This window comes from Rhineura floridana, chromosome 2 (assembly GCF_030035675.1).
Source record: "Rhineura floridana isolate rRhiFlo1 chromosome 2, rRhiFlo1.hap2, whole genome shotgun sequence".
NCBI lineage: Eukaryota > Metazoa > Chordata > Lepidosauria > Squamata > Rhineuridae > Rhineura > Rhineura floridana.
The window spans coordinates 158,091,217-158,119,080 of NC_084481.1; the positions used below are offsets into that span (position 1 = coordinate 158,091,217).

The 27,864-nt window shown below is 41.9% G+C and overlaps 1 protein-coding gene across 7 annotated transcripts; it reads right to left on the bottom strand.

The window, feature by feature from the left end:
- Nucleotides 1-757: 757 nt before the first annotated feature.
- On the bottom strand, nt 758-26,678 carry RAPSN (receptor associated protein of the synapse). 7 transcript variants are annotated; one of them, XM_061610994.1, is made up of 9 exons: nt 26,154-26,678; nt 13,574-13,912; nt 12,840-12,998; nt 12,150-12,248; nt 11,930-12,052; nt 9,565-9,618; nt 7,326-7,406; nt 2,227-2,268; nt 762-1,780 (listed from the first exon to the last, which is right to left on the bottom strand). In XM_061610994.1, the coding sequence occupies exons 1-9, from the start codon at nt 26,343-26,345 to the stop codon at nt 1,757-1,759; spliced, it is 1,113 nt and encodes a 370-aa protein (XP_061466978.1). In that variant the 5' UTR covers nt 26,346-26,678; the 3' UTR covers nt 762-1,756. The 7 variants fall into 7 exon arrangements, with proteins under 7 accessions (XP_061466977.1, XP_061466978.1, XP_061466981.1 ...); XM_061610993.1 differs by having other exon boundaries at nt 758-2,268; XM_061610997.1 differs by lacking the exon at nt 762-1,780 and having other exon boundaries at nt 2,189-4,649.
- Nucleotides 26,679-27,864: the final 1,186 nt, after the last annotated feature.

The window sequence follows — 27,864 nt, forward strand, 5'->3', positions numbered from 1 at the left end:
GCCGGTGAATAGACCACAACTGCGCTAGCATTGTATGCCTATGTGTAGGAGAGAACGCGACCGAGGGACGTGATAATTCAACTAGATTTTCCTTTGCTATAGAATCAGATGCAAGTTTTTTTTAATATGTTGTCTCGTCTCCACCTTACACGTGTTGGTGATATCACGAGTTAATTAAAAGAAGTTATTATGTAGGTACTGCTAGGGCTCTAAAACAGCAGCCAGCAGCAAGAGGCAAGGGAGAAGAGTCTACAACATGTAGTTATGTTGGTTTCAGCGCGTCTCCTCTATTTTGTGAATACTGGGAGGCATGATGGCAGTTAAACTCCGCCCCTTTTAATGCAAAATCAGGGATTTTAGAGATCTTAGGTTTTCCCTTTAAACCAGCTTCGCACGGACTTCAAAAGAGTTTGGCTGCAGGTGGGAGGCGAGCAGTTCTTCCGGGCGATGAGGAAAGGAGGAGAAAAGAGACGGGCTGGAGGCCCCACGGGGGCCACTTTCCTAGTACGCAACAGGGAGGGTGGAGGCTCCAGGGAGGGGCATGACGACGAAGAAACTCCTCTGATTTCTTACGTTGTAGCATGAGGGGGAAGTCTTTAAAATATGCATTCGGTAAGAACCTTTCCCTTTACAATCTCCTATAAAGCTGTATAGAATAGATCCCAAAGTATACTGTAATTTGTACAGACGGTTGTATTCATCCGAGTCCTATTCATTTTTTTCAATTAATTTTTATTCAAATTTTCAAAATCAAGACAATACAAAAAGAAAAACACAAATTAAAACTAATACAATAAAAAGAAACAAAAAAAAAACTATTGACTTCCGATTTGTCGTAGTTCAGCTATAGGTCTATAATATATAACAAACCTGTCTCTTGATAAATTATAAAATCACCTTCCTCCAGCAGTTACCTTAGTTGGTATCAAATCTCATTAACATCATATCATTTTATTCTTCTACAAAAAGTCAAAGAGAAGTTTCCAATCCTTGAGATATATGTCCATCAATTTTTTTCTAGATAGACATGTCAATTAATCCAACTCTTCAAGTCTATTAAATCCAGTAATTTCAAATCGCTCTTCTTCCTTTATCCGTGTTGATTCCATCTTCCATCTTTACGCACCCAATAATCTTGCTGTCATAGTCATATAATAAGAGTCTGATAGGGATTTCCTTCATCACAAATATTTTCTTGCCATCATTTCCGAACGTATCACTGAAGTATTGTTGCAGAACCGCATCTCTGTTCCTCTTTTTTACAGAATGCACTAGCACATCTCTTGAAGGGTTTTTCATTGTCACAAAACAGGAATTAATTCTGTAAACTTTCTCCATTTCAAGTTCCATCAAATCCTTCCAGTCCATGAATTTTTTCGAACCGATGATATCTTTATCTCCAATCTCTTCACCAATTCCTTCAGGGACAGCGCTGAATTCCAAACAGTAATATTTGTCTCCAGGATCCATCACAGCCAGGAAATCCAAATCTTTTTCCAAGACCATATTTAATCCAATCTCCAGGGCTTGAACCTTCCCTTTAAATTTTCTTTCATCCTTTTTTAATTTTCCAAATTTATCTTTGTTCTCCTTTCTCATAGAATCCTGAATTTCTTTCAGCTCCTGTCTCATTTCGCCAAATTCACTTATCATCACTTGTCTGTTATGTCTGAGTTCTTGTTTTGTTAACTTAATCTCATTCATTATTTTCTGAAACATATCTAAAGAGAAAGTCCCTTCTTGTACATCCATGATCTCAACCGCCTTCTTGATTGTCATTCTTAAAACCAAAAAAAAAACCACAATCCCTTCAATTTCCAATGTCCCAAGCAAAGAACAGTTTATTTCTTTATCCAGTTACAAAAGAGTTAATATTTCAAGCCAGCTGACGTCACCCTCTAGACAAGACGAACTGCCTTATCTCTTGTATGTCCAAAAGTGCCAAAACAACTTTAATTCACAGCATCCAAATAATTAGTAGCACGAAGAATGAGCAGATTCGTAAAAAAAAAAAAAAGTAAACTGGAAAAAATAGTCCCAGACATATATTACTCAAAAGTCTTATAAATCAAAAAAAACATTTCTCTTTAAATTAGAAACCCCTCAGCCGTTTGTAATCTTTATCATGCTGAATTCCATGCCAGCTTTTTGCAATAAAAATAAAGATAAACTATTTCTATTTTCTTCCCCTTAGCTCCGTGAATAAAAGAGAAAGCTATGACTCACCCAGGGTTTCTTAATTGCTGGTTCTTTGACAAATCTCTTTAGCTGTATTGATAACAAAATAATGAGAAAAGACAGGAGAATGCTTGCCTGTTAATCCATTTTTCTTTGAAGAAAAAAAAAGTCTCACTTAATCAGTTGAGCTGGTTGGAAATCCTAGCTCCGTCCGAGCTGCTGGAAGACCTTCTTTCGCAGAATTCCAGCCTCCAACAAACACAACAAAGCTCTGTGGAAAATCTCTACGTTTCTTCCTTATCCGGAAGAAATTTTCCCCGGTCAAAAAGCCCTTCTGACTGGTTTTAAAACTGAAAAAGTTTCCACCAAGACGGGAGCCTGTCCCAGAGGCAGCACAGGCGGAGCGATCCTCCTGGGAAGTCCCCGAGTCCTATTCAGAGTAGACCACTTGAAATTAATGAACCTATGTTAGTCACGTTTATTAACTTCAGTGGGTCTAACTCTGAGTAGGACTAGCATTGAATACCACCCACAATCTTTTTTTTTCTCTCTGTCCCCCACCCCAATCTCCTCAGCTTGCTATAAACTAAAAAGAGCTGGGCTGAGCTGGTACCAAAAAAGAATTCTTGCAAAGTCTCCTGTGATTTTGCAGAGCATAAGAAATCCACAGAAACCCTGTCAAACATACTCATCACACACACCCCACCAGCATTTAAGATTGCTCACAAGTCTTTTCCTGCTGCCCTCAAATAGGTCTGACATTAAAAATGAAGCTATTTAAAACCTATGTTCACCCATTCCTCCTATTCTCTTGGTTTGATATGAACAAAAAACAAACAGGAAATGCAACAACACATAAATAAATAAGCTTACTTGTGAGACTGCCGCACCCTGTATGTGCCCACTCAAGCACTTCATTCTGCAGAACAGGCACTGTTACAGGTGCCACATAATACTTGTTCTGCACTTGTAAGAAATTGTTTTTTTAGTGTGACAGCACCTACTCTTTGGAACTCCCTGGCTGCTGACACCAGGCAGACGCCTTCGCTATTTTCCTTTTGGTGCCTGATAAAACTTTTCTATTTAGGCAAGCTTTTCCAGATACATAGAAGTTGATTTATTTTAATGTTTTTAGTTAGTACCTGTTTTAATTGTTTTAAATATGTTTTAAATTACTTGTTTAACTATTTTATTGATCACTTTAATGTTTAAACTGCTTAGAGGTCTTTACATTCAAGCAGTTTATAAATTTTGTTAAAAAAATAAATAAGATGCTAACCATAGCATGTATTACTGGGTTAGCAATGGTTTGTCTACTTTTCTTTTAATTAGTGAAGGGATAGGTGGAGGAAGACAGTTGTGTCAAGTTAATTTGAAGACACTGAACTGTGGGCTGATATGCCTTTATTGATTCCAGTATACCAGTTTACAGAAAGTATAAATATACTGCTGACAACATAATTGCAGACAGATTACTGCTTCTGTCTATATAACGTCACAATACTATGGCAAAGAAATAAAACAAAACCTTTTCCCCAAGACCTTCTCCCACCCTGGCCTGAGAGGCTGTTCCTTTGTAGTCCATGCAGCAAATGAATGTTCTGTGGGAACAGAACAGAGTGGATCACAGGCCAAAGGAATCCAGTACTCTGGGAAGAGTCCCAAGTATGCACCTTTACACTGAAAGCAGACACCCCCCCCTCCTGAAGCACATTGCTGAAAGACAGGTGGGAGACATCACAGATCTGAACATTCCAAGGTGAAAGAAGGTTGAATTTGATAAGCTAGGTGAGCTCATCAAAGGACCCTATTTTATACTATGGATTCCATTAATTTTCCAAAGCATATATAGGGAACTGCTGCTAGGCACCCAGTATGTGTTATGAGAAAGAACCTAGATCACAATGTTAAGAGAAAGTATCTTACAGCAATACTTGGAAAGGGACTGGTGGCTCTCCACAGATACAAGAAAACAGAGCTGCATCATCCAAGAAACAGTATGTTGCCATGATCATTTTGTTTCCCATGAGGAATGAATAAAAAAAATTAAGGTGTGTGGTATCAGTGTCAGAATTGGCCCTGGTGGAAGCTATCAGAAGCAGCTGAACATGACAGGACTGGGATCATGGGAGGCCATGCTAACCAACTCACTTCAAGAAACAGAAGTGACATATCAGATGTGATAACTGGCTTTGAGGAAGGAGATGTCAGGACTCCAGATGTCCACAACTCAGATATGTGAAACATTGGGTAGCAGAGAAGTAGGTCCACGTGTTGCATCCATTCTGCAGCAGGCCCTCTACCTACACATTGGATTCCTCCCTCTCCATACCATGAGCCTGTAATATTCCAGCTACTTGGAAACTATCAAATGAGCTTTAACCATGGATTCAACAGATCACACAAATCCTGGTTTAACTGATGAGCGCCGGCAATTGGGGCAGCCGCGTGTCCTGTTGGTCTGGAGGCATCTGCAGTGGAAAACAAGTAGAGCACACCATAAGCTGGAGTCTGAAGAAGGCCCAGATTTAAATAGCTAGTCCTTGTGGAGGGAAAAGATCTGACAATGATTTCTGTTATTGTCTATATTCATGGGTGTATTTAAGAGACAGAAATATTGTTTATAGTATTATTTAAATTTACATCCTGCCTTTTGGTTCCCAACAAGAAACAAGGCAAATAACGGTATCATTTAAAAAACACACCACACAAATCAATACTCAGAGTAGACTCACTGAAATCAAAGGAGTCAAGTCCATTGATTTCAGTGGCTACTCTGAGTATGACTTGGTTTGTTTCTTTATTAATATATTTGTATTGTATTATTTAAAACATCAAAATGGATTACAACAAGTAAAAAACCCGTGTAGTAAAAACCGTTAAAAATACAGTAAAAACAAAGGTCAACTATTGTAAAAAGCCATCTTCTTAATTGCCTGCAAAAGCCTGGTTGGAACAGAAAGGTTTTCAGCAGGCATTTCAAAGTTAAAACAGAAGGCGCCTGCTGAATCTCTGTTGGCAGAGCATTCCAGAGAACTGGACCGATGAGACTGAAGGCTTGATTTTGTGTCAGTGATAAATGATTCTCATCAATTTGGATGACGACCAAAGCCCCTCCAGCAGAAGATCTCAGTGATCGAGCTGGGATAGGGTTCAGGTGGTCTCTAAGATACCCTGGACCTAACTTGTTCAGTATTTTTTAAATTAATACAAGAACCTTGAATCTAGCTCGGTAGTGGATGGGCAGCCAATGCAGATGTTTTAAGAGTGATGTCACATGTTGTTGGCCATGTGCCTCCATCAGCAAAGTTGAGTATCACTCACTATTTTCCAAACCTGTTACAGGGGATGCTTTTTTTTTTCATTGAAGAAAACTAAGCAACTTATTTGCTGCAATTTGTGCTTTATGCACTCATGTTAGCCATTAGTCACGGCTAAGCTATTTGCTCTGCTATTTACTACATGCTAAAGTTAGTCTTGCCAGATTCTGGTTGCCAAGATTTCTTGCCCATGAGTTCATTTGCTGTTTCTCTTTTGATGCTGGCATCCAGGCTCTTTTTGTTTACAAGCAGACTTCCAAACTACTCTTTTAACTTCCCTAGTTTTATGCCATACTTCTGCAAAACAAGCAATGCTCCACTTACCTGTTTTCCCCACTTGCCTGTTGTGATTCCCATTATTTCCCACCATGCATGTAGGAGTCAGTAATTCACAGCAACAGATTACCCCTTTCTACTTCACTTCATGTTTGTGGGCAAAGAATCCTACACTAAGTTTGGACAGAGATTTGGAATAGATTACCTTCAAGTATTTTCTATTGTTCTGTTTGCTCATTTTGGTGGGTAGATATCAAACAAAATTCATCAGTTCTTCCCTTTCCCCCATTTCAGTACTAGTTTGCGGTGCAATATGACCTAGTCACTATTGGGCCATAAACTGCAATATACCTTCCTGCCTATTTCACTACAAAACAAGAGCTATTCCATTAACAGCAGTAATAGTAATTGTTCTCCTCTCACACCAGGTTTTCATTAGGATTAATTTATTCACAAACAGCCTCAAACATTCATCTCTACTAAACAATTGCTCTTCCTAGCCAGTTTTTAAAATCAGTTTATTAGGGAGAAGGTTTTCTCCCATTGTCATGTATTATGCACCACTCTCTTTACAATCCTAAAAGAGCAGGTTTTACTCTTCTCCTTCCCTTTCACAAAGAGTTAAAAGAAGTGGCTGTTAGGTTCTTCTGGCAAACTAAAGAGAAACTGGCTAGCTCCATTTTCCTTAAGAAGCAAGTGCCATTGAAATTAACTGGAACACAATAAAAATGCACATGTATTGGAGTGTGTGGGTGGAAAGAGATGCCATGTGAGTAAAGCTACAGACATGGAATTTCTGAGGTGGAATTTTGAGCTTGAAATTGGTGCTGGAACAGACCAAAATGACCCCTACCCTAATTTCTGCTCCCTCCTCTGCTATTGTCTCTTCTTGTTACACCTATACATTAAAGGAAAATACTTTAGGGGCAATTTATTGATTATGAATGTCAAGTTTCAGACTTGGTATTTTTCAGCAAATCTGCATAGTCTGAGATTTAAAACAAGGCAGGAAACAAGAATGCCAGCATTTCATCAACATGGTACCTACCCAATGGTGTTGTGTACATGCATAGCACATGCATTTTATTAAATAGTATTAAGGCAGCAGTGGGGAACCTCCAGCTTGTGACATCAAGTATAGGGCAGGTAAAGACGTGGCTTTGCCAAAAAGGGGGTTGCACCTGCAAAGCCCTGTGCATTATGCGCTAAGCAAGTCTTTGCAAGGACCAATAATGAGCTGATTGCTGGTGATTGCAGAGAGCTGTGCATGGCTCTTTGAAGTCCAGATTGTCAGCCCAAATGCTCAGCCTGGTTTCATACATTCTTGATTAAATGTTTCTATTTTGGGAGTTTATATTCCCTATCTTTGCTCTTCCAGACCTTTGCTTTATCCTGTTCCCTTACGATCTGACCCATCCCTTTTGCTCCTTACTTTATATGGAAGACGTGGGAGCAGGGCAATGCCTGGAGCTGGTGGTTCTTGTCTCCAATAGATTCACCACACATGCCACAGTAAAGCTCCATTTCTTCCACACATTCATGAAACTTAACCACATGTTTGCGGAGCTCCCGCTGCTGCCCCTTTGTGCGATAGATCCCTTCACACAGGCAGTGAATCTTCAGCAGTCCAAGCTGTGTGGAGAGGGAAGATGGGGAAAGTCTAACAGGAAAAAAAATTACAGAGGTCTAGACTGGCTTTCTCTGGATTCCCTGATCACAAGAACATTTTCTCTTTTAAAACTTTCTGACATCTTTATCTCTTCCTTTGTCTCCCCTTTTGCTCCTCCTTGCTCTCCCTGTATACCAAAAACTGGTGAACCATCAGCAAGGTTAATCTCCTGTCACCAAGCCTTTGGTATGTCTCACCCAGATCTTTTTTAAAAAACAGTCCTATTGTAGTTGAAGAGTTTTAATTTTTTAAAAAATGATTTTAAGAGGTAATACAAATAATAACAACAACAACATAACCAAGAAGGGAGAGGTTGTTGCAATTACAGTGGAATACATCAGTCATCAGAGAGGTAGCAATAAGGCAGGTAAGTATAAAATCATTTTATCAAATGATTCATATTATTTTCTTTTACAGGTTGCACTCAGAAGACTCTTTAAGGGATTTATGAACATAGTTGGGCTTCGTACGCCAGGAGACTTCCCTTTCATTGCACCCACAAAAGGGCATATATGGTAGGTCAGGTGTGGGGAAACCTTTGTTCCTCTAGATGTTGCTGAACTACAACTCCCATCTTCCTTGACCTTTGGCCATGTTGGCTGGGGGTGATGATAACTGTAGTTCAGCAACATCTGAAGGGCCAAAGGTTTCCCACACCTACTGTAGGTGCTGACTGGCCATGTTCTCTTTTACTAGTATATTCAATAGAACTAAACCATACTGGAGCAAATGTGTCTGATGTGCTTTGCCCTCTTACTTTTTTCAGTTGCTGGGTGAGATTTTCTAACAAAGCTGTCTGCCACACTCTGATATTTAAGGTCTACAATTTTAAAATATTTTCATTGTCTAGCTATCGTGGCCCTGACTGCTATGAGCAGAACAGCTATCAACTCCTTATGATGTAGATCAGTATCTTGCTCCAAAACAAATTTAACAATGCAGATTGAGATGTGGGGTGTAAATGATGCATAGTAATCACTGGGTACTCCATCACATGTGATGTTATGTGCTGATCACACAACAACACTGCCAGCACAACTGCAGGGACCTTTGGCTGATAAAAGAAAATTTACAAGGCATGTCATGAGTTGCCACCTATGGGCTAATTTTAACAATTCTCTGACGTGCAGAGAGAGACTTACAGGGCAGTTTGCTCCACATTAGAAGTCCAAACTGTGTGGATTTTATGATCCAACATGGACCTCACCATTCAGGGTGATCAAAGGCCTATTGGGTGATATCCAGTGTTAGTCATACCCAGAGTAGACCTATTGAAATAAATGGATGTCCACTGATTTCAGCAGGTCTACGCTGAGTATGACTAATATTGGATATCACTCATAGCTCTTTTTTTTGTACGGTGGAAATCTCACACATACCAATTAATAAATGGTATGAAAATGTCTCTCCTCCCAGATTCGGTAGGCAATATCCCAGAGGTACTCAGAGGAGACCCACTGAAGTAAGTGGACATTTACAATTGCTGCTTGTCCTAAACAACTTGTAAAAGCTGAGTTACTTTCTCAGTAACTCAGACAGACTCAATTTCCCTGAAAGTTATAAATAGTAGGAAATAGCTCTTTCCTTCCCTCTTTATTAAGATCTCTGTCCCCACTAATGGCATAGCTACATTTACTGATTATATATCACTTTAATTGTAATGGCTCCTCCTGAAGCCTGGGAATTGTACTTTGGTGCGGTGTGGTAGATTCTTTTAGAAATCTCTAGCCCTGCTCCCTCACAGAACTACAGTTCCCAGAGCACTCTGGTGAAAGGAAACTGACTGTGAAACCACTATGTAAAGACACCAAGACCTTCCTCAAGATTTGCATCCTTAGCAAAGCTTTTGCTGAACTACCCTGAACAATCTTTATCTGCTTCGTCAGCAGATAACTCTGCCTTATGCTCCAGAAAACAGGACTGATTAATTCAGCAACTAGCTGAATCTCTGTACGTTTGCTGCTGCTTCTGGGACTTCAGCTCAGTAATCTTCTGCAACGGGCCCTTTTTCAATTGATTTCAGTTACTCTTCTCCGTGTATGACTTAGTTGGATACAACCCAACTAGTTTAGATAAACAAATAGAGCAGACAATCCCATAATCAGCACAATGAGGACTTACCTTGTTTCCTAGCCCTTCTGCAAGCTCATGAGCCTTCTCAAGGCTTGCTAGCGCCTGTGGAAAATGAAACAGACTCAGCTAAGCTCTGCGTATTATGGCAAAATAGAGAGAAGCAATTGCATTGTGTCTGGTGCTTTTGTGCTGCACGTCAAGATGCTTCAAAGGAAAGGCTCTGGGTTTAGCTTGATATTTATTTTGAAAATTCTTATCATCTATCATGCAAATTTCCATCTGAACTCCCATCACTGATCATAGTAGATAGCTCAATGAAGATGTCGACTCAAGTGTGCAGAGGCAGTGAAAAAGGCTACTTCAGTGCTAGGAACTATTAGGAAAGGAACAGCACATAAGATGGCCAATACTGTGATGCCTTTATATAAATCTATGGTGCAGCCACGTTTGGAATACTGTGTACAGTTCTGGTTGCCTCAGCTGAAAAAGGATTATTACAGATTGGATAAGGTGCAAAAAATGGCAAAATGATCAAAGGGTTGGAGCGCCTTCCCTACATAAAGCAGGAGTGGGGAACCTGTGGCCCTCCAGCAGGTGTTGGACTATATTCCCATCTTTTGTGCCCATTGGCCATGCTGGCTGGGGCTGATGGGAGATGAAGTTCAATAATATGTAGGGACACAAATTTCCCATCCTTGCCATGAAGGCATCCTTAATTATGCTGTCTGTGAACTGTCAATGAATAGATCTGAGCAGGAAGGCACTGGCTCTGCCTCTTCACTATCCCTTCACACTCACTAACCCTAAAATAAAAACCACTGTGCTGTGTATTTTATTGGAACAGGTAATCTTAATGTTTTACAGTTAACTCCTAATTAGCCCCATGAAGGAACAGGTTCGTAGCTTGGGAGTACTTTTAGAACCATCCCTGTCACTTGAGGCTCAAGTAGCCTCGGTGGCACGGAGTGCTTTCTACCAACTTCGGTTGGTGGCCCAGCTACGCCCCTATCTGGACAGGGACGACCTTGCTTCAGTTGTCCATGCTCTGGTAACCTCTAGACTTGATTACTGCAATGCGCTCTACGTGGGGCTGCCTTTGAAGATGGTTCGGAAACTGCAGCTTGTGCAAAATGCAGCGGCCAGATTGTTAACGCGGACCAGGCGGTCCGAACATATAACACCGGTTCTGGCCTGCTTGCATTGGCTGCCTATATGTTTCCGGGCTCGATTCAAGGTGCTGGTTTTAACCTATAAAGCCTTACACGGCTTGGGACCACGATACTTGATGGAACGCCTCTCCCGATATGAACCTACCCGTACACTGCGCTCAACATCGAAGGCCCTTCTCCGGGTGCCTACTCAGAGGGAAGCCCGGAGGATGGTAACAAGAAAAAGGGCCTTCTCAGTGGTGGCCCCCGAATTGTGGAATAATCTCCCTGATGAGGTACGCCTGGTGCCAACATTGTTGTCTTTTCGGCGCCAGGTTAAGACCTACCTCTTCTCCCAGGCATTATAGCATTTTAGCATTCTGTATTGTAGCATTTAGCATTTTAGTATTTTTAGTATTTTAATATTTTAGTTTAGTATAGGTTTTTTGGAAATTCAATGAGTCATGTTTTTTTTTAATTGATTAATGTATGGTTTTAAATTGTATGTTGATATTTTGATGTTGTGAACCGCCCAGAGAGCTTCGGCTATGGGGCGGTATAAAAATTTAATAAATAAATAAATATAAATAAATAATCTTTGTTGTTTCCCTATGCACCACGACAGTAACCAAAGATCTTTGGTCAGAACTGGATACCGGAGCTTTCTGTAAAATGTGCACAGAACTGTAGCAATACAGAAGTGCCATGACAAGGACCATCATATGTATTTATATTAAAAAATGGCACTGCATCACCAGGAAGCAAACTGACTACCTACGGAAGAAATTACAGGGCTTTTCTTCCTCCCCTGCTTGCCCCCATTTGCTATATTAGTGTATTAGGGGGCTTTTCTTGCATGCATTGTGGGGAATTAAAATCAGACTACAGGAACAGCATTGGGCTGGTACAGGCTAGCCTTACCAGTACTAAAATATTAAATATGGTAACTGCAAGGGTCTAGTTATATAGGAACATGGGAAGCTGCCTTATACCAAGTTGGTTCATTGGTCCATCTAGCTTAGTGTTGTCTACACTGACTGGCAACGGCTCTCCAGGATTTCAGACGGGAATCTCTCATAGTCCCAACAAGATAACAGGGACTGAACCTTAGATCTTCTTTGTGTAAGAGAGATGCTCTACTGCTGAGCCAGGGCCCTTCCCCTGAATGGTAGTTGTTACGATTTAGGGAACAGAGTTCAGACTGAAGGGACCAGAGGGGAATCTAGTGCCATCTGTTCAACTTTTCAGTTCACCCTATCACTGACCTTGTCCAGTTCCTTCTGAATAACCCAGCACTTGGCCACACCCAAGAGCACCTGAATCTGTCCCAGACGGTTTCCAATCTCGGTCATGATGCTCATTGAGGAATCATAGCGTGGGTATGCTGTCTGTGATAGAAGAGAGATCAATCAAGCTCCAGGGCTTACAACTTTACCTTCAGATTGCTTTTGCTCTGCTTCATATGAGTGTGTGTGTGTTCCTTACCTGTACATCTGCGTGGCTGCGGTGGATATCAGCAAAGCAGAGAAGGCATTGTGCCTGCAAAGGACGATCTCCATGCTGAAGGGCAATCTTCATTGACTCCTAGCAAGAAAATCTCAGAGTCAGAATTTTAACCTTTTCAATCACACTCTAGATCAGCCTTTCCCTAGTGGGCCACCAGATGTTGTTGGACCACAATTCCCATCTTTCTTGACCATTGGCAATGCTGGCTGAGGCTGATGGGAGTTGTGGTCCAACAACATCTGGTGGCCCACTAGTTGGGAAAGGCTGCTCTAGATCTTGGTTGTTCAAAGAACTTTGATCCACTTGAAATAAAACTATGTAGGTCTTGTACCCCACCTGCCCTGGAGAGCACATTCTTCACTACTGAATGGCCCCAAGAGATCAGTAAGTGAAGGGATGGGTTATAATTATAGGAGCTGCAAGAAATATATTGCTCTCAGATGCCTTGTACCAGGTCAGACTATTTGTCCATCTAACTCAGTACTATTTATTCTGATTGGCAGTAGCTCTCCAGTTCTCAGACAGAGGTCTTTCCTATTACTTGCTATCTGATTCTTTTAATTGGGGATGCCAGGGATTTCCCCTTGGACCTTTTGCCCCCAAGGTAGATGAACTATGGTCCATCCCTTGCTGATCTACAGAGTCCTAATTTCTCTCATTTCTTTGTACCTCGCAGCATTCCATTGCATCAGCCAAGCGTCCCAGCTTCCGATAGGCCACAGCCATGTAGTACTGACTCATTGCTCGGTACTTTAGACTCCAGCCCTTTCCATAATCGTTCACCAGCTCAGCTGCCTTGCATGGGAAGAACAGGGCTTTCTCATAGTCCTTGAAAAGACAAGAGGCAAAAGCAAGGAGAGAGGCCTAGGTGGGCGGGCGTAAGACAGTTTAGACTGCTTATGGAGCAGCAAACAGCTTGCCAAGATAATAATGACAGCACCTGTATCTGGTTCTGCAAGCAGGTTGAAACCTAGGCACCTAAATCCCTAATTGGCCAGGCTGTAAGGTGCATGAATTATATGGCATGTGCAGTGGATATGTTTGTCTCTTTATCAACAGCTGTTTAATTCCATCATCTTATTCATAAATTAGAATATAAAACTTGCCAGATTTATAAACTTTCCTACTGGTAGTAATGGGGAAACCGCATCCACATTGCATACCATTGTTCTTCAAAGCGACTTTCTTCACATTGTGACAGTTTTAATTTAGTGGGCTCTAATCTGGAGTGGGTGGGTGGGAAAGTATCTGCCTTTCCCTGGGATGTTTCCCTCATGTCAGCATGTGTACTACATGGCCAAACCAAAGACCTTTGACCAAATGTCTCCAATTCCTCCTACTCCCCTGGTGTTGCCCAACTTCTGAACTGCACTCCCTCCCATCCCCATTTGAGCAGTACCTACCTTGAGTTGTGTGTAGAAATTGCCCAAGCTGCAACAGACACGGCACTCAAGCATCTTGTCATCATTGTGGTGTGCGTAGCGTAGGGCTTTCTCAAAACACTCCAGAGCCTTCTGGAAGATGCTGAGACCAAGGTAGGCATTGCCCATGCTGAGGCTGACTTGGCCATTGAGTTGCAGGCTCATTGTGGTTCCTTGCATGTTCAGGCAAGTCTTACAATAGGATATGGTTTTTTGGAATTCACAGAGCTTCTCATTGCTCCGTGCCAGATTCAGGTAGCTCTCTGCAAGGTAGTCTGGATCTTCCAGCTCCCGGGCTGTGTCAATCTGCACAACTGCAAACTTCCAGTAGAGAACAGCACATTTAAACAAACATCTATTCTGTTGCTAAAAACCATACCATGATGTATTCAGAGGAGAACAAACCACATTACAGAGCTTGGAGTTATGGAGATATTCATAAAAAAGCCACAATAGATGAATAAAGATACAAGAGATGTTCTTGACAAAGTAATTATCTGGGTCAAATGTAGGTGGAAAGAAGAGCTGGCAATGGCCACAGAATGAGACAAAGGATGGAGGGGAATCTCAATGTGCATCATAACTAATCCCCATTGTTTACACTTGTACTACCATGCTTCCCAATGATTCCATTCAGACTGTTGCAGGTTAAAGTTAATGTACCGCCTAACCAATGATTTGTCCCAGAAATTCTGTGTAAGGGAAGTTCAGGGAAGATAACTGTCAGTACAACCGCAGATATCCATTATCCTACCCATCCTTTTTATATTTCTAGATATTTCAGTTCATGGGGGGGGGGATTCAATGACCGTTACCAGAGGATGGCAGCAGTATTAGAGTTGAATGACTTGCTCCGTAAATCAATAGCTTTGGCTTATTTTCACTACATTAAATACTGTAACTTTAAAGAAATTAATCTGCTTAAATAATTAAATAGGTGTGCAGGTCTCCCTCTCAAACACAAAATACTGTCATAACCAAGTACTCTCATCATTCTCTGGCCCAACCTTCCCATTGCCTCAGAGTCTGCCACTGTTTGGCTTACAGCTGCCCCCAAATAGTACTAGTCATTTTTGTGGCCACTTTGGAGATGGTGGTAAAAATTGATGGCTGCTTTCCAATTCCCTTTTATTATTTAATCTTTATTTGATTGAAGGTTATAGGTGATAAAGGGCTAATGGCCTAAGAAAACCGTTACAAGCAAGTGTGGGGGGAGGGATACATGTCTGAGGGTGCTTCCAGATTGTTGCTATTGCTGAGTGGGATTCAGCTACATACTGGCAAATTCAGGTTGCATAATTATAGTTGACTGGGAGGTGTTGTGCAACAAAAGTTTTTCCCCAAAAAGACCTGACTTTTTGCAAGAAGAAAAGTGGTGAGGAAATGCACTGGAGAGCATGGAATAACACTTGCTTTGGTGCAACGTCATTAACCTCCCCACGAACAAATCAGAATCAATATTAAATAGCCAGCTCCGTTTAACCTCTCCACAAACAAATCAGGATGAATGCTCAATAAACAGGTAATCTGCAAGTGCCCTGAGAGATGAAATGGCTAAAACCTCAAATATAATATAATTAAGTAAAACAAAACCCTTCTCTCTCTGTTTTATTTCCTTGCTTACGGGCTACTTCACTTTCATGTAGGAAAAAAGCAGCCGTGGCAACTCGTTTCCTTAATGTGACACTTGTTTCCGTTCTGTTAGCCCTCAGTAAGAAAAGGATTAATTGCAGCTAGGATGCTGATCCCTGGAATCTCATCCAAGAGAGCAGTCTCCATTCAACTTACATTGCTCATCATCCAGATCTTTTGCATGTGCTTGTTGGGCTGGTGACCAGTAGGCATTACTGTCTCTAGTAGTTTTCCATGAAGCCTGCAAGTGTGAAGACGTAACTGTGGTTAAGGGGGAGTTATGTCTATGCCCTGTCTGGGAACGGACGGCTAGGGCCGTTGCTATGGTAGCCATCTGATAGCGACTGGGAAAGTTCTCACAGAGTCTGTGTGTTTCTTCTTCTGAATTATGCCTCTGAGCTGAGAGGCTGTCATTTTGTGTTTATCTATGGAGAGAGATGTACCAGAAGGGGGGTGACTGAAGAATCTCTACATGTATTTACTCTTAAGCCTCTGGCCTTAATGTCTTTCAATAAAGACTCTTAACATGCTCTGAAGAAGTTTCTTGCTCAACTTAACTCCAACGTAATGTATGCTGTTTCACACAACAACGCACACAAGCCAACAGTGGTAGCAGAGGATGGTTGCGCTCCACAGCGCATTACACCGGAGTAAGTTGCTGGTCTGAATGGCAGACGGAGTTCCAGAGAGGGCAGCTTGATTGATTGAACCAGACAGAGGTGAGCAACATGGCTGTAAACCTGTCTGGGGGAGGCTTGCCGATGGAACGGCTTAATGAAAAGAATTTTGCCAGCTGGAAGCCGAGGATGAGGGCTTTGCTGATAACAGAGGATTTATGGGACGTGATTGAAGAAAAAACCCCCGGCGGTACTGACCGCGGCCTGGAAGCGTCGAGACCAGAGGGCGCAGGCGTTTATAATCTTGGCTCTATCGGATTCTCAACTGATGTGTGTGAGAGATGAGCCATCGGCTAAACAGATGTGGGGCGCGTTGCAGGAATTGTCCCAGGAATGGCAGTGGAGGCAGGAGGCGCAGAGAGCCCAGCCGGTGGACGCTGTCAGAAGCAAGGAGGAGAAATGTGCCGAACCGGAGCAGGCTGCCGAAAGCAGACAGGAAAACAAGCGGGAGCAGCAGTGGCTGAAGTCTTGTTTTGCCAGTGGGGCTCGTGGGCATCTCCGTAAAGATTGTGCAGTCAAGCGAAACTCCAGGTATGGAGGCTTGAAGCAGGGCAGTGTGAACTTTGTTTGTAAACAGAAGTCTAAAGACTTGGAACAAATTAACTTTATTGTCGACAGCGGAGCAAGCCATATATTAATCAAAGACAGGAGTCTGTTTTACACGTCTACAGATGAGCAGGACTTTGTTTTACTTGCTGATGGATCACGGAAATCTGTAAAAGCACGTGGTCTGGTGAAATTTGACAAGCTTGGCATAATGACAGACTGTTTGTTCGTTCCGGAATTGGCTCATAATGTTTTATCAGTTAGAAAACTGGTGAGTTGTAATTATTCAATTTTGTTTCACAAATACCAATGTTTTGTAATGAGGGGAGATCAAGTGTGTTTGCAGGGAAGCCTTGATGATTCACAGTTTAAAATGTCCATGGGTGTGAAGTGTGCTGATACCTTGAGTTTAATGGGGCGGAAAGGGAATGACCGCCAGAGCTGTAAGAAGACAGCTGTTAAAAGCACACAGCCACAGTATTCATGTAATGCAGTCAGGCTGATGCCTGAAAGAGTGCATCGCAGCCGAGTTTACAAGCCACAGGGTAAGAGACGTGGCAAACGTGCACCTAGAGCACAAGAGAATGCATATTTCAGAGTTTGGTGTCCAGAAACACAGCAGTTAATTCTGAGCAGAAGCATTAAAGTCTCAGAAAAGCCTTGGGATCAAAGGGAGACAGTCCTTCTTACAGGAACAAATGACACACGAACACAATGACAGAAATTTAAGCCAGATGTTGACATTAAAGTGGAAGGTACACAAATACCTCTCAGAGATGCTTTGAATGAGCTCATTTCTGGAAAACGCAGATCAAAGAAACGAAAAGCTGAGGAAATGGAAGCTCCTGCGCAGGTTGTGCCAAGTACAAGCACAAATGGGGGGGCAGAGAGAGCCGAGGCTCTGGTTCCTTTAAGACGCTCCACGAGAGCGAATTTAGGCAAACCGCCTGACAGATTTACTGTGGGATTAATAACAAGTCCTGGCATGAATAAAGTTGTAGACATGGATCCTGAGACACTTTATTTGACATGTGTTGAACCAAAGTTTGATTGAACAACGTTTTAGCTAAATGTACAGAGAGTTTCTGAAATGTACTGCTATGTACTGAGATATAAGTTTGAACTGTACTGAACTGAAAATGCAATGTACTGAAATGTATTGCTAGAGGTATTGTAGAAATGTATGACTGTATGACTATGTATTATGGAGATGTATTTCATGTGTATTTTGCAGTCTTAATGAAAAAAAGGGGAGCTGTTGGGCTGGTGACCAGTAGGCATTACTGTCTCTAGTAGTTTTCCATGAAGCCTGCAAGTGTGAAGACGTAACTGTGGTTAAGGGGGAGTTATGTCTATGCCCTATCTGGGAACGGATGGCCAGGGCCGTTGCTATGGTAGCCATCTGATAGCGACTGGGAAAGTTCTAACAGAGTCTGTGTGTTTCTTCTTCTGAATTATGCCTCTGAGCTGAGAGGCTGTCGTTTTGTGTTTATCTATGGAGAGAGATGTACCAGAAGGGGGGTGACTGAAGAATCTCTACATGTATTTACTCTTAAGCCTCTGGCCTTAATGTCTTTCAATAAAGACTCTTAACATGCTCTGAAGAAGTTTCTCGCTCAACTTAACTCCAACGTAATGTATGCTGTTTCACACAACAACACACACAAGCCAACAGTGCTCTCTCCTTTAGTGTTAAAAAAGGTGCAACCATGTTGTTTTCAAGCTAATTAAAACCAGCTTTCCCTGTTGGATTTTAGGCAAAGAATTAAGTGCCATCTTGACACTCAGAAATGCTTGGCAAGGTCTTCTGTTTATAAACTGTTTATTTCAGAAGGTTCTCCAAACTTAGTACAGGCCTCTTTATTTAGATTGTCAAGTATTGAAGGCAAGATATCGGTATCATTTCCAGCATCTTAGTGATGCACGCATTACAGCTGATATAATCTTAGCTATGTTAAATGTTTCAGGAATTTTCCTCCGTATTTATTTTATTATTTTTAGATTTAATGTTAGGTTGATATCCAACACTGTGCGTGCACTGCAACAACCTTCCACTTGGGCAACAGGACTTCACCTTCTAGGCTTTCCCCTTGCGCATGTTCAAAATCTGCTATGAACAGTTGGGAAACCCTTCAGGGTAGATGTGGGGGGATGGGCAGTATTCAACAGAATAGCTGCACGCAGGCAAGCATTACTGCTAGTATGACATGATTTCCCCCCTCTTTCCTCCTCTCCATGCACACCCCTTGTCACCTCCAAAGCTATTCCAGAAGGTTGGGAGAAAACCCAGAACAGATTTAGGGGATGTGCTGGGGGAGGAGAATAGGGAATGTTCTGTTGCACAAGGAGAAATACTTGCTCTGATAGAACAAGCAACTTAGTGCTACATTGATATATTCAGTATGGCATTTCAAACCTGGTGTCTCATTTCTTCTTCTAAGGTTTTGGCAGCATTGTTTAAACCTTTAAAAGATCCTGTCAAAATTTTAGTAAATTTGAAACATGACCCACATTTTGGAATCCTCCACTCATCTTCAAAACCCTACATCACTTTGCTGCTCCCTATCCCTCCATACTTATTTCCTGACGTACTTTCCTGTGACCTTTACTCATCCATATCTGCCACCCTCATCCTTCCAAAGGTTCCTGCATCTTGACACACTTCCACCCATTTCCCTTTGCTGGCCCTTATGCCTAGAACTTCCTTATTCCTTTCAAATCCTTCCTCAAAACTCATCTTTCCTTGAAATAATCACCTATTCTTGCAATGTGTACTACTACTCCGTATCCAACGCTACAGATCCGCTGGTGCAATGCACTTCTGTAAATGCAATGGAGGTTCTTCTTCCTCTCCTGTCCCCTCAAAATCAGCTCTACAGCAGCTCTGAGCAGATTTTGCAGGCACACAGGGAGGAGGAAAGGAAATGGAAATCCCATTGCACCACAGAGAATAAATAATACTAATAACTGTTATTATTTTCTTGGTGTTTCACACAAGAATTACATACAATCACCACGACTGCTCTCTGCTTGGGTAAATGTTTGTTTTTCTCTTCTAAGATGAAGCATTTCATTCTCCAGGCACCTCTGCTGATAGGTGTTTAGTTCTTCCCCAGTCTGACTGCCATTCATTTGGCTCTTATTGTTAGAGGATAGGTAAACAATCATTTCTTTTTTTCAACATAATTTTATACATTAAAGTATGACCTTTACACTCTCACACGGCTTAGCCAATATGATTTTTCCCCCCTCACAAGGCTTCTAACTTCTCCTTGCAATGCTTAGTGCTCATTTGCCTTCTCTCAAGGCTCAAGGCTCATTTTCACCCTCTTAGGACTTTTCCTTAAGGTGCTCTTCATTTAGTCAACACTGAGCCTTCAGGGGTGTGTGTGTGCGCGCACACACACACGAGAGAGAGAGAGAGAGAGAGAGAGAGAGAGTTTTCCTCCTTTCTACTCATAAGAACATAAAAAGAGCCCTGCTGGATCAGGCCAATAGCCCATCTACTCCAACATCTTGTTCTCACAGTGGCCAACCAGATGCCTGTGGGGAGCCTGCAGGTAGGACCTGAGTGCAAGAGCACTCTCCCCTCCTGCAGTTTTCCAGGAACTGGTTTTCAGAAGTATGCTGCCTCTTACCATGGAAGAGCATAGTCACCAAGGCTAGTAGCCATTGGTAGACTTATCCTCAATAGGCTCGCTTTGGAAGGGAGGGTGGGATATAAATTTAAATGATGAATTTGTCTAATCCTCTTTTAAAGCCATCCAGGTTGGTGGCTATCACTGCCTCCTGTGGAAGTAAATTCCATAGTTTAACTTTGTGCTGCATGAAGAAGCACTTTCTTTTGTCTGTCCTGAATCTTCCAACAATCAGCTTCATTGGATGTCCACTGGTTCTAGAGTCATTAGAGAGGAAGAAAAAATTTTCTCTATCCACTCTCTCGATGCCATGCATAATTTTATAAATGTCCATCATCTCACCTCTTACTCACCTTTTCTCTAAACTAAAAAGCCCCTAATGCTGCTATCTTTCCTTATGGGGAGTTGCTCCATCCTCTTGATCATTTTGGTGACCCCTTTCTGAATCTTTTCCAATTCTGCAGTATCTTTTTTGAGATGAGGTGATCAGAACTGTACACAGTATTCCAAGTACATTCACACCACAGATTGGTATAATGGCATTATGATATTGGCAGTTTTATTTTTAATTCCTTTCCTAATGATCTCTAGCATGGAATTTGCCCTTTTTTCACAGCTACTGCATACTGGGTTGACATTTTCATCAAGCTATCGACTATGACCAGAAGGTCTCGTTCCTGGTCAGTCACCACCAGTTCAGACCCCATGAGAATATATGTAAAATTAAGATTTTTTTGCCCTGACATTCATAATTTGCATTTGCCATTTTACCACCGGTTCACTCAATATTGAACGGCCCTTTTGAAGCTCTGCAATGCTTTTTGGTTTAACCACCTTGAACAATTTAGTATCATTAACAATCTTGGCCCCATCATTGCTAACCCCTAACTCTAGATTGTTTATGAACAAGTTAAAAAGCACAGTTCCCAATACCAAATCTTGGGAGACTCTATTTTCTACAACCCTTGGATGAAACAGATTATCTTGACCCATCCCAGTTTGGGTTCAGGCCTGGTTATGGGACTGAATCAGCCTTGGCTGCCCTGATGGATGACCTTTATCGGGAGAAGGACAGGGGGAGTGCGACCCTGTTATTCTTACTTGATCTCTCAGCGACTTTTGATACCATTGACCATGGTATCCTTCTGGGCCAACTTGGTGAGATGGGTATCGGAGGAACTGTTTTACAGTGGTTCCGATCCTATCTCCAAGGTCGCTCTCAGAGAATAGCATTGGGTGACTGTCTTTTGACCCCCTGGCAGTTGTGCTGTGGGGTGCCGCAGGGTACCATCTTGTCCCCCATGCTGTTTAACATCTATATGAAACCCTTGGGAGCAGTCATCAGGAGCTTTGGGTCAAGGTGTCAGCAGTATGCTGACAACACCCAGCTCTATTTCTCCGTAACATCTGGATTGGGAGAGGCCATGCAAGCCCTGGACCAGTGCTTGGACTTGGTGGTGGGCTGGATGAGGGCCAATAACCTGAGTCTGAATCCTAGCAAGACAGAGGGGCTGTGGGTTGGTGGTTCCCGAGCTCGGATAATTGGTCAGTTGCCTGCTTTGGATGGAGTTGTACTCCCTCTGAAAGAGCAGGTCCGTAGTCTGGGGGTGCTCCTGGATCCATCATTGTTGCTAGAGGCCCAGGTGACTCTGTGGCTAGGAGTGCCTTTTACAAGCTTTGGCTGGTAAGATAGCTGCGGCCGTTTCAGGATCGGGATAGCCTGATCACTGTTGTCCACACACTGGTAACCTCTAGGCTGGACTACTGTAATGCGCTGTGTGTGGGGCTGCCCTTGAGGTTGGTCCAGAAACTGCAGCTAGTGCAAAATGCAGCGGTGAGACTGCTCACTGGGGCAGGGTATCGCCAACATGTCACCCCACTGCTGAAAGAACTGCACTGGCTGCCCATTTGCTACCGGGTCAAGTTCAAGGTTCTAGTTCTGGTGTACAAAGCCAGGACCAGGATACCTGAAAGACCGTCTTACCCTATATACCCAGACAATCACTGAGCTCTTCAGGTGAGGGCCTCCTCCAGATACCATCTTATCAGGAGGTTCATTCTGTACAATATAGGAAATGGACCTTTAGTGTGGCAGCACCTACCCTGTGGAATTCCCTCCTTTTAAATATTAGGCAGGCACCATCTCTGCTATCTTTTCGGCGCCTTTTGAAGACTTTCCTCTTCCAACAAGCCTTTTAAGTTGAGACCTATCCCAGTCTGCGTCTGTGTTAGAATTGCTTTTAATATGTCTTTTAATATCTTTAACCCTTTCTTTAAAAGATGTTTTTTTAAAAATGTTTTTAACGTCGTTTTGTTTTTAATGTATTTTAAGGTCTTTTTATGATGTTTTAAAGTGTTTTTAGTGTTTCTGTTTGCTACCCTGGGCTCCTGCTGGAAGGAAGGGCAGGGTGTAAATAAAATAATAAAATAAATAAATAAATAAACCCTCCATTGCGAGAACTGTTAATTTATTCATACTCTGTTCCCTGGCCAGTTCCTCATTCACAAGAGGACCTCTCCTCTTATTCCATGATTGCTAAGCTTACTCAGGAGTCTTTGGTGAGGTACTTTGTTGAAAACGTTTTGGAAGTCCAAGTAAACTATGTCGGCTGGGTCACCTCTATCTATATGCTTGTTGACACTCTCAAAGGGCTCTAATAGATTTGTGAGACACGACTTAAGCTTGTGGAAGCCATGCTGATTCTGCTTCAGCAAGGCTTGCTCTTCTATATGCTTGGTTATTTCATCTTTAACAATGATTTTCACCAGTTTTCCTGGAACAGATGTTAACTGGCCTGTAGTTTCCAGGACCCCCCTTGATCCCTCAGGCATGGAGGTAGATCTGAGGCAGAAGATACATATTTTTGCAGGAGATTAGGAATTTCACATTTGAGTTCTTTGAGAACTCTCTGGGATGCCATCTAGACCCGGCAATTTGTCAGTTTTTGTTTTGTCTAATAGGCCTAGAACTTTGTCTCTCATCACTACTATCTGCCTCAGTTCCTCATACTCCTTTCCTGCAAAAGTTAGTTCAGACACAGGGATCTGCCCTATATCTTCTGCTGTTAAGACAGATGTGAAGAATGCATTCAGCTTCTCTGCAAGCTCCTTATCCATAGATGACCCTTTGTCATCCAAGGGTCCTTAGACAGTCTCCTGCTACTAATGTATTCAAATATTTTTTTATTCTAGGTCTTTGTTTTTAGAAATGTGCTCTCCAAATTCTTTTTTTTTAGCATCCCTTATTGTGTGCTTGAATGTCTTTTGCCAAAGTTTGTGTTTGTTTTTGTTCTCCTCATTTGGACAAGACTTCCATATTTTTGAAGAAGGTTTCTTGCTGCTAAAAGTATCTTTGACTATGCTTGTTCACCACACTGGCATCCTCTTGACCCTAGTGGTACCTTTCCTGATGTGCACTCCAGTTGTGCTTCTAACACTGAACTACTCCCAAGCATTTTGGAGTGATTTGACCTCTTGACTTTGCCTTTCAACTTTCTTTTTACTAATCCCATCATGCCCCTACAATTTTGCCTGCCCAGTCTTCTGTTTTGCTCAAAGCTCTGCCTGCTCCTCTGAATATACCTAGTCCTTCTCAAGGCATCTACTCTATTTTGTGTACTGCATCAAAATTCAATGTTCTTACTGTACGGTTCTAAGATTGCCATATTTTGCCTCCCTATTCTCTTTCTGCACATCAAACTCAGATCCGCCATGTCTTGCTCTGTTCTTTAACCTCCCTCATGTTATCCATGAGGATTTTCACCTGTGTTCTGCAACCATTTCAACATAGAAAGGATGCAGACCCTTTCTTCTCAGCTGCATTGCAGTCTCATAGGTGTAACAGAGATTTGACTCTTGCTGGACATAGCCCTAATTTGCAAACTGGAACACTCCTGGCCACTATGAATGGATATGAGGATTATTAAGCTCCTCCTTTTGGGAGTAAAGCAATGTTTCTGTTGTCATCTAATAGGTACAAAAATGCAAAACACAGATAATAGTGAACAAAACAATATGTAAATACAAAACAAATGGAAATTAAATGAAATAGGACTCTGAAGAATATCAGTAGTGAGCTCTCCAAGATTGCCAACTCATTTCACACTTTCTCAAACAATGGATGATATAAGTACAAGAAATGTATCAAATGGCAATCCCTCTTTGCTTCAGTTTCATTTTAAAGCAGATGATATTCTGTTATACTCCCTGTTGGATTCAGTCAAATCAGTACAGATAGTTGCAATAGGATAGGTAATCCCTCCAACTGCTGTAATCTAGCGGTCAAAATGACACCTGGCCTAGTCAAGGCTTGCACACACATCCTCATTATTGGTTCTGGCATTTTTGGCGTGTTTATTTGTATCATTGGGAACCTCTCCTTTGTTTTTTCAGTCATAAGTGTCAGCTCTTCAAGATATACTGAATTGTTCAGACACTCACACAGGGACTAATGCAGTTGCTTTGTGGAAGATGTCACAAGATTAATTAAAAACAAAACACCAGATTGAGGAACTGACATTAAACAACTCTATGTGAATGACTCACTGGTTGTTCCTCATCAGCCTCTCTTTGAGTTTGTGTCCTTGCCTATTTGGACCATGAGCTCTTTTAAGGCAGGATCATATCTATCTACCCTTGTTTTGGACATACCAGTTTAGGTTTGAGAATCTCCTTTTTGTGCATCACTTGGTCTTGGGCAAGAAATTAGGTTCCCAAGTATTTTACTGAAGTAACCACTAATGAAACTTAGTCTTTGTTGAAGGCATACTGGTCAGCATCCAACCCACGATACACAAGTAAACTTCCCGCAGACATTTATACTGTCCTTTCCCCTCAACATCCAGTATTGTCTTAAAGCCAGGGTGACTAACCATGACAATATTGTTGGACACAGGTGATCTGAGGTAATGTCTAGAATAGTCTGCAAATTCTTTTAAAATGAAGGCAAGAAATCTCAGACAGACATATTTTGCCTGAACTCAGATTTCACTCGGCATGTTCCATAACTCATATAGGTCTATAAGAGAAAAGTTGTCTTAAGCTGAATCCTAGAACTTGCAGCACCAGCAAATAAGTGTTTAGGACAGCCTTTCCCAACTAGTGGGCCACCAGATGTTGTTGGACCAGAATTCCCATCTTTCCTGACCATTGGCAATGCTAGCTGAGGCTGATAGGAGTTGTGGTCCAGCAACATCTGGTGGCCCACTAGTTGGGAAAGGCTGGACTACAATGTAGTTCTAGAAGACATCATGTCTAGGGCAAGTGGGCATGGCTTGGCTGAAAGGTTCCCCACCAATGGACTACAACTTACATTGGCTATGTTGGTTGGGGCTGATGGGAACTGGAGTGAAACAACATTTGGAGGGCCACAGATTAGCCACTTCTGCCTTCAAGAGAACTAGTGTCATGTAGTGGCCATTAAGAGAATGAACTATGATTCTGGAAGATCTGATTTAAAGTCTTATCTCAGACATAAACCACTGGCTGGCTTTTTGCAAAGCAGTTACCCTCCAATGGTTGCTAATCTTGATGGCTGTATTACTGTCTCTAGGATTACAGGCAGCATGTCTCTGAATACCAACTGCCAGGAAATAACAACAGGAGTCCTGCCCATGGGCTTCCCAGGGGAAAATAGGATGCTGGACTAGATTGGCTTTTGGTATGATCCACCAAGACTCTTCTTTTGTTCACATCTCTTTACAAAATTAAACAATCTGCAGAGTAATATGCTATGGCTAGCGTATTTACATTCCCAGAATTCAAATACAGAAAAGAAGCAGTCTACAAATTTCTGGGGACTAGGGACTGGGAGAAGAGATGCAGGACAGCAATTTACAAATCTAAGCCATTTGCAGGACTTCATACAAGCAATTCTACCAAATCCAAGCTCACTGTATTTGCAATTTGCCACCCTGGGCTCCTGCTGTGAGGAAGGGCGGGATATATATCAAATAATAATAATAATTTGCTGAACTGCTGTCTGACGTCCCACTTTCTCACTACTGTTCCCATCCCCTTTGTAGCACAGCAAGAAAAAAGAGCAGGCATTCAGCCTGAAATCTGCTTTACCTTTAGCATGTCTTTGTACCTGCCCATCTCTGAGTGAGCAGTGATGAGACACCCCAGAACTCGAAACCTGCCAGCAGCGTCTGTGCTCTTTTCCAAAACTTTCAACCAGACTTGTAGGGCCTTTTCTGTCTGGTTGGACTGGTAAAGTTGGAGTCCTTTTTCTATCTGCTGCTTTGTCTGGTCTTGACCCATCTCCTTGGTGCTCAAGAGCTTCGTATACCAACCTGCCAGGACAATAGATGCACCGCAGAACACAATAATGTTGGTGCTAAAACTGGAAGATGGATTGTGTGATTAGGACGTTCAGGACCACACAAACCTCAGACGATTCAGATGAAGGAATGCCATTAGGAAATGGCAAATAAAGCCACCAAGGTCTCAGGGCACCCATCCTAATCTTCTAGGCTAGCATCTTGCTTCTTGCTGTCCTATCAGAGCATTCTACAACCCAAATCCATGAACAAAAGACATGGAAGACAAAAAACTACAGCAAGGAAAGAAGAGACAAATCCTAAGTGGCTGGGATGAAATTCAGTCGGAATGGCCACTCCTGTGCCCCTCCCCTACATTGGTGACATCTGTGCCAGTCAATCTTGGTCACATGACTTCAGAGGAATGTCAGTCTTGGTAACTCCCAAGGTCAGAAAGTAAGCCAGAGGCGGCTGTTGTCCTTCCATGTATGCTGCTTTTATAAATATACCAGAGAAGGCATTATCTGTTCCTGTGTTGCGACACAATTCAAGGCTTTCTCCTAATTTCCTTCTATCACTGAATATAGTCTAAGCACACCAAGGATTTATGATCAGACTAGTTGCAAGATGAGATGCAGGGCACTTGTTAAGCACAATGGCTAAGAACTCAGCATTCTGTAGGATACAGAGCATACATCTCGGAAACCAGAGTATTAAATGTAGAAACATTTAACACCTAAGGTAATTTCACACATGAAACAGAAGCAAACCTGATTTCCATATAACATACACTCCAGAGGGGGCTGCTGGTCATCAGTCCCCTGATGAGTGAACTTTTAAGCTATGTGTATTTGTAGTATTCATGCTCTAACTTTTAGGAACACATTTAATCTTAGGTGTACACTTTAAGGGTAATATATGAAGTGGCCCTGAATAATTCAGAGCATTATTTGCCAGGAATGAAGAGTCTGTTAACTTATATACAAATGTGACGCTTGTGGTTAGAGCACTTAGTCCCAATCCCCTCACTGTATTTGCATATACACAGGTCCATATTCATGTGCAAGCATGTGTTTTGTAATGTGGAAACTGCTGATTGGTGTATTATTTGGCCCAGTATACACTAGAGAGCCAATTCCTGTTAGCAGCCTTCCAATGAATGTATTAATAAAAAAAAATCCTACATAACAAAACACATATCTGACATGAGTACAGATATGTACAAAATGTACACATGTACAAAAATAGTTATAACTGGTACTCAGCTAGTTGTGGCACATTCATATTTTATTGAAGGTGCTCAAGCACTATGCAAACTCATACTAATTAGATTGGTTTATGGAGGATAAGGCTGCTAATTGCTACTAGCTATGGTGGCTATATATTACCTTCAGTATCAGGCAGTATCACTCTGTATACCAGTTGCTAATTAATTCAAACATAGAATCAGATTTCAAAACCTGGACACAGATTGCTCCCTTGGATTTGTTCAGTATTATAAAAATACACACAGAAATAGG

What these genes read in the sequence shown, in the direction of transcription:
- RAPSN (XM_061610992.1), bottom strand. Translation starts at nt 26,345, where the DNA reads ATGGGTCAAGACCAGACAAAGCAGCAGATAGAAAAAGGACTCCAACTT. An exon ending in ATGCAATGGAATGCTGCGAG is followed by an intron (nt 12,249 to 12,839) that starts GTACAAAGAAAT and finishes TTTTCTTGCTAG; the next exon opens with GAGTCAATGAAGATTGCCCT. An exon ending in CAGAAGGGCTAGGAAACAAG is followed by an intron (nt 7,407 to 9,564) that starts GTAAGTCCTCAT and finishes CTCTCCACACAG; the next exon opens with CTTGGACTGCTGAAGATTCA.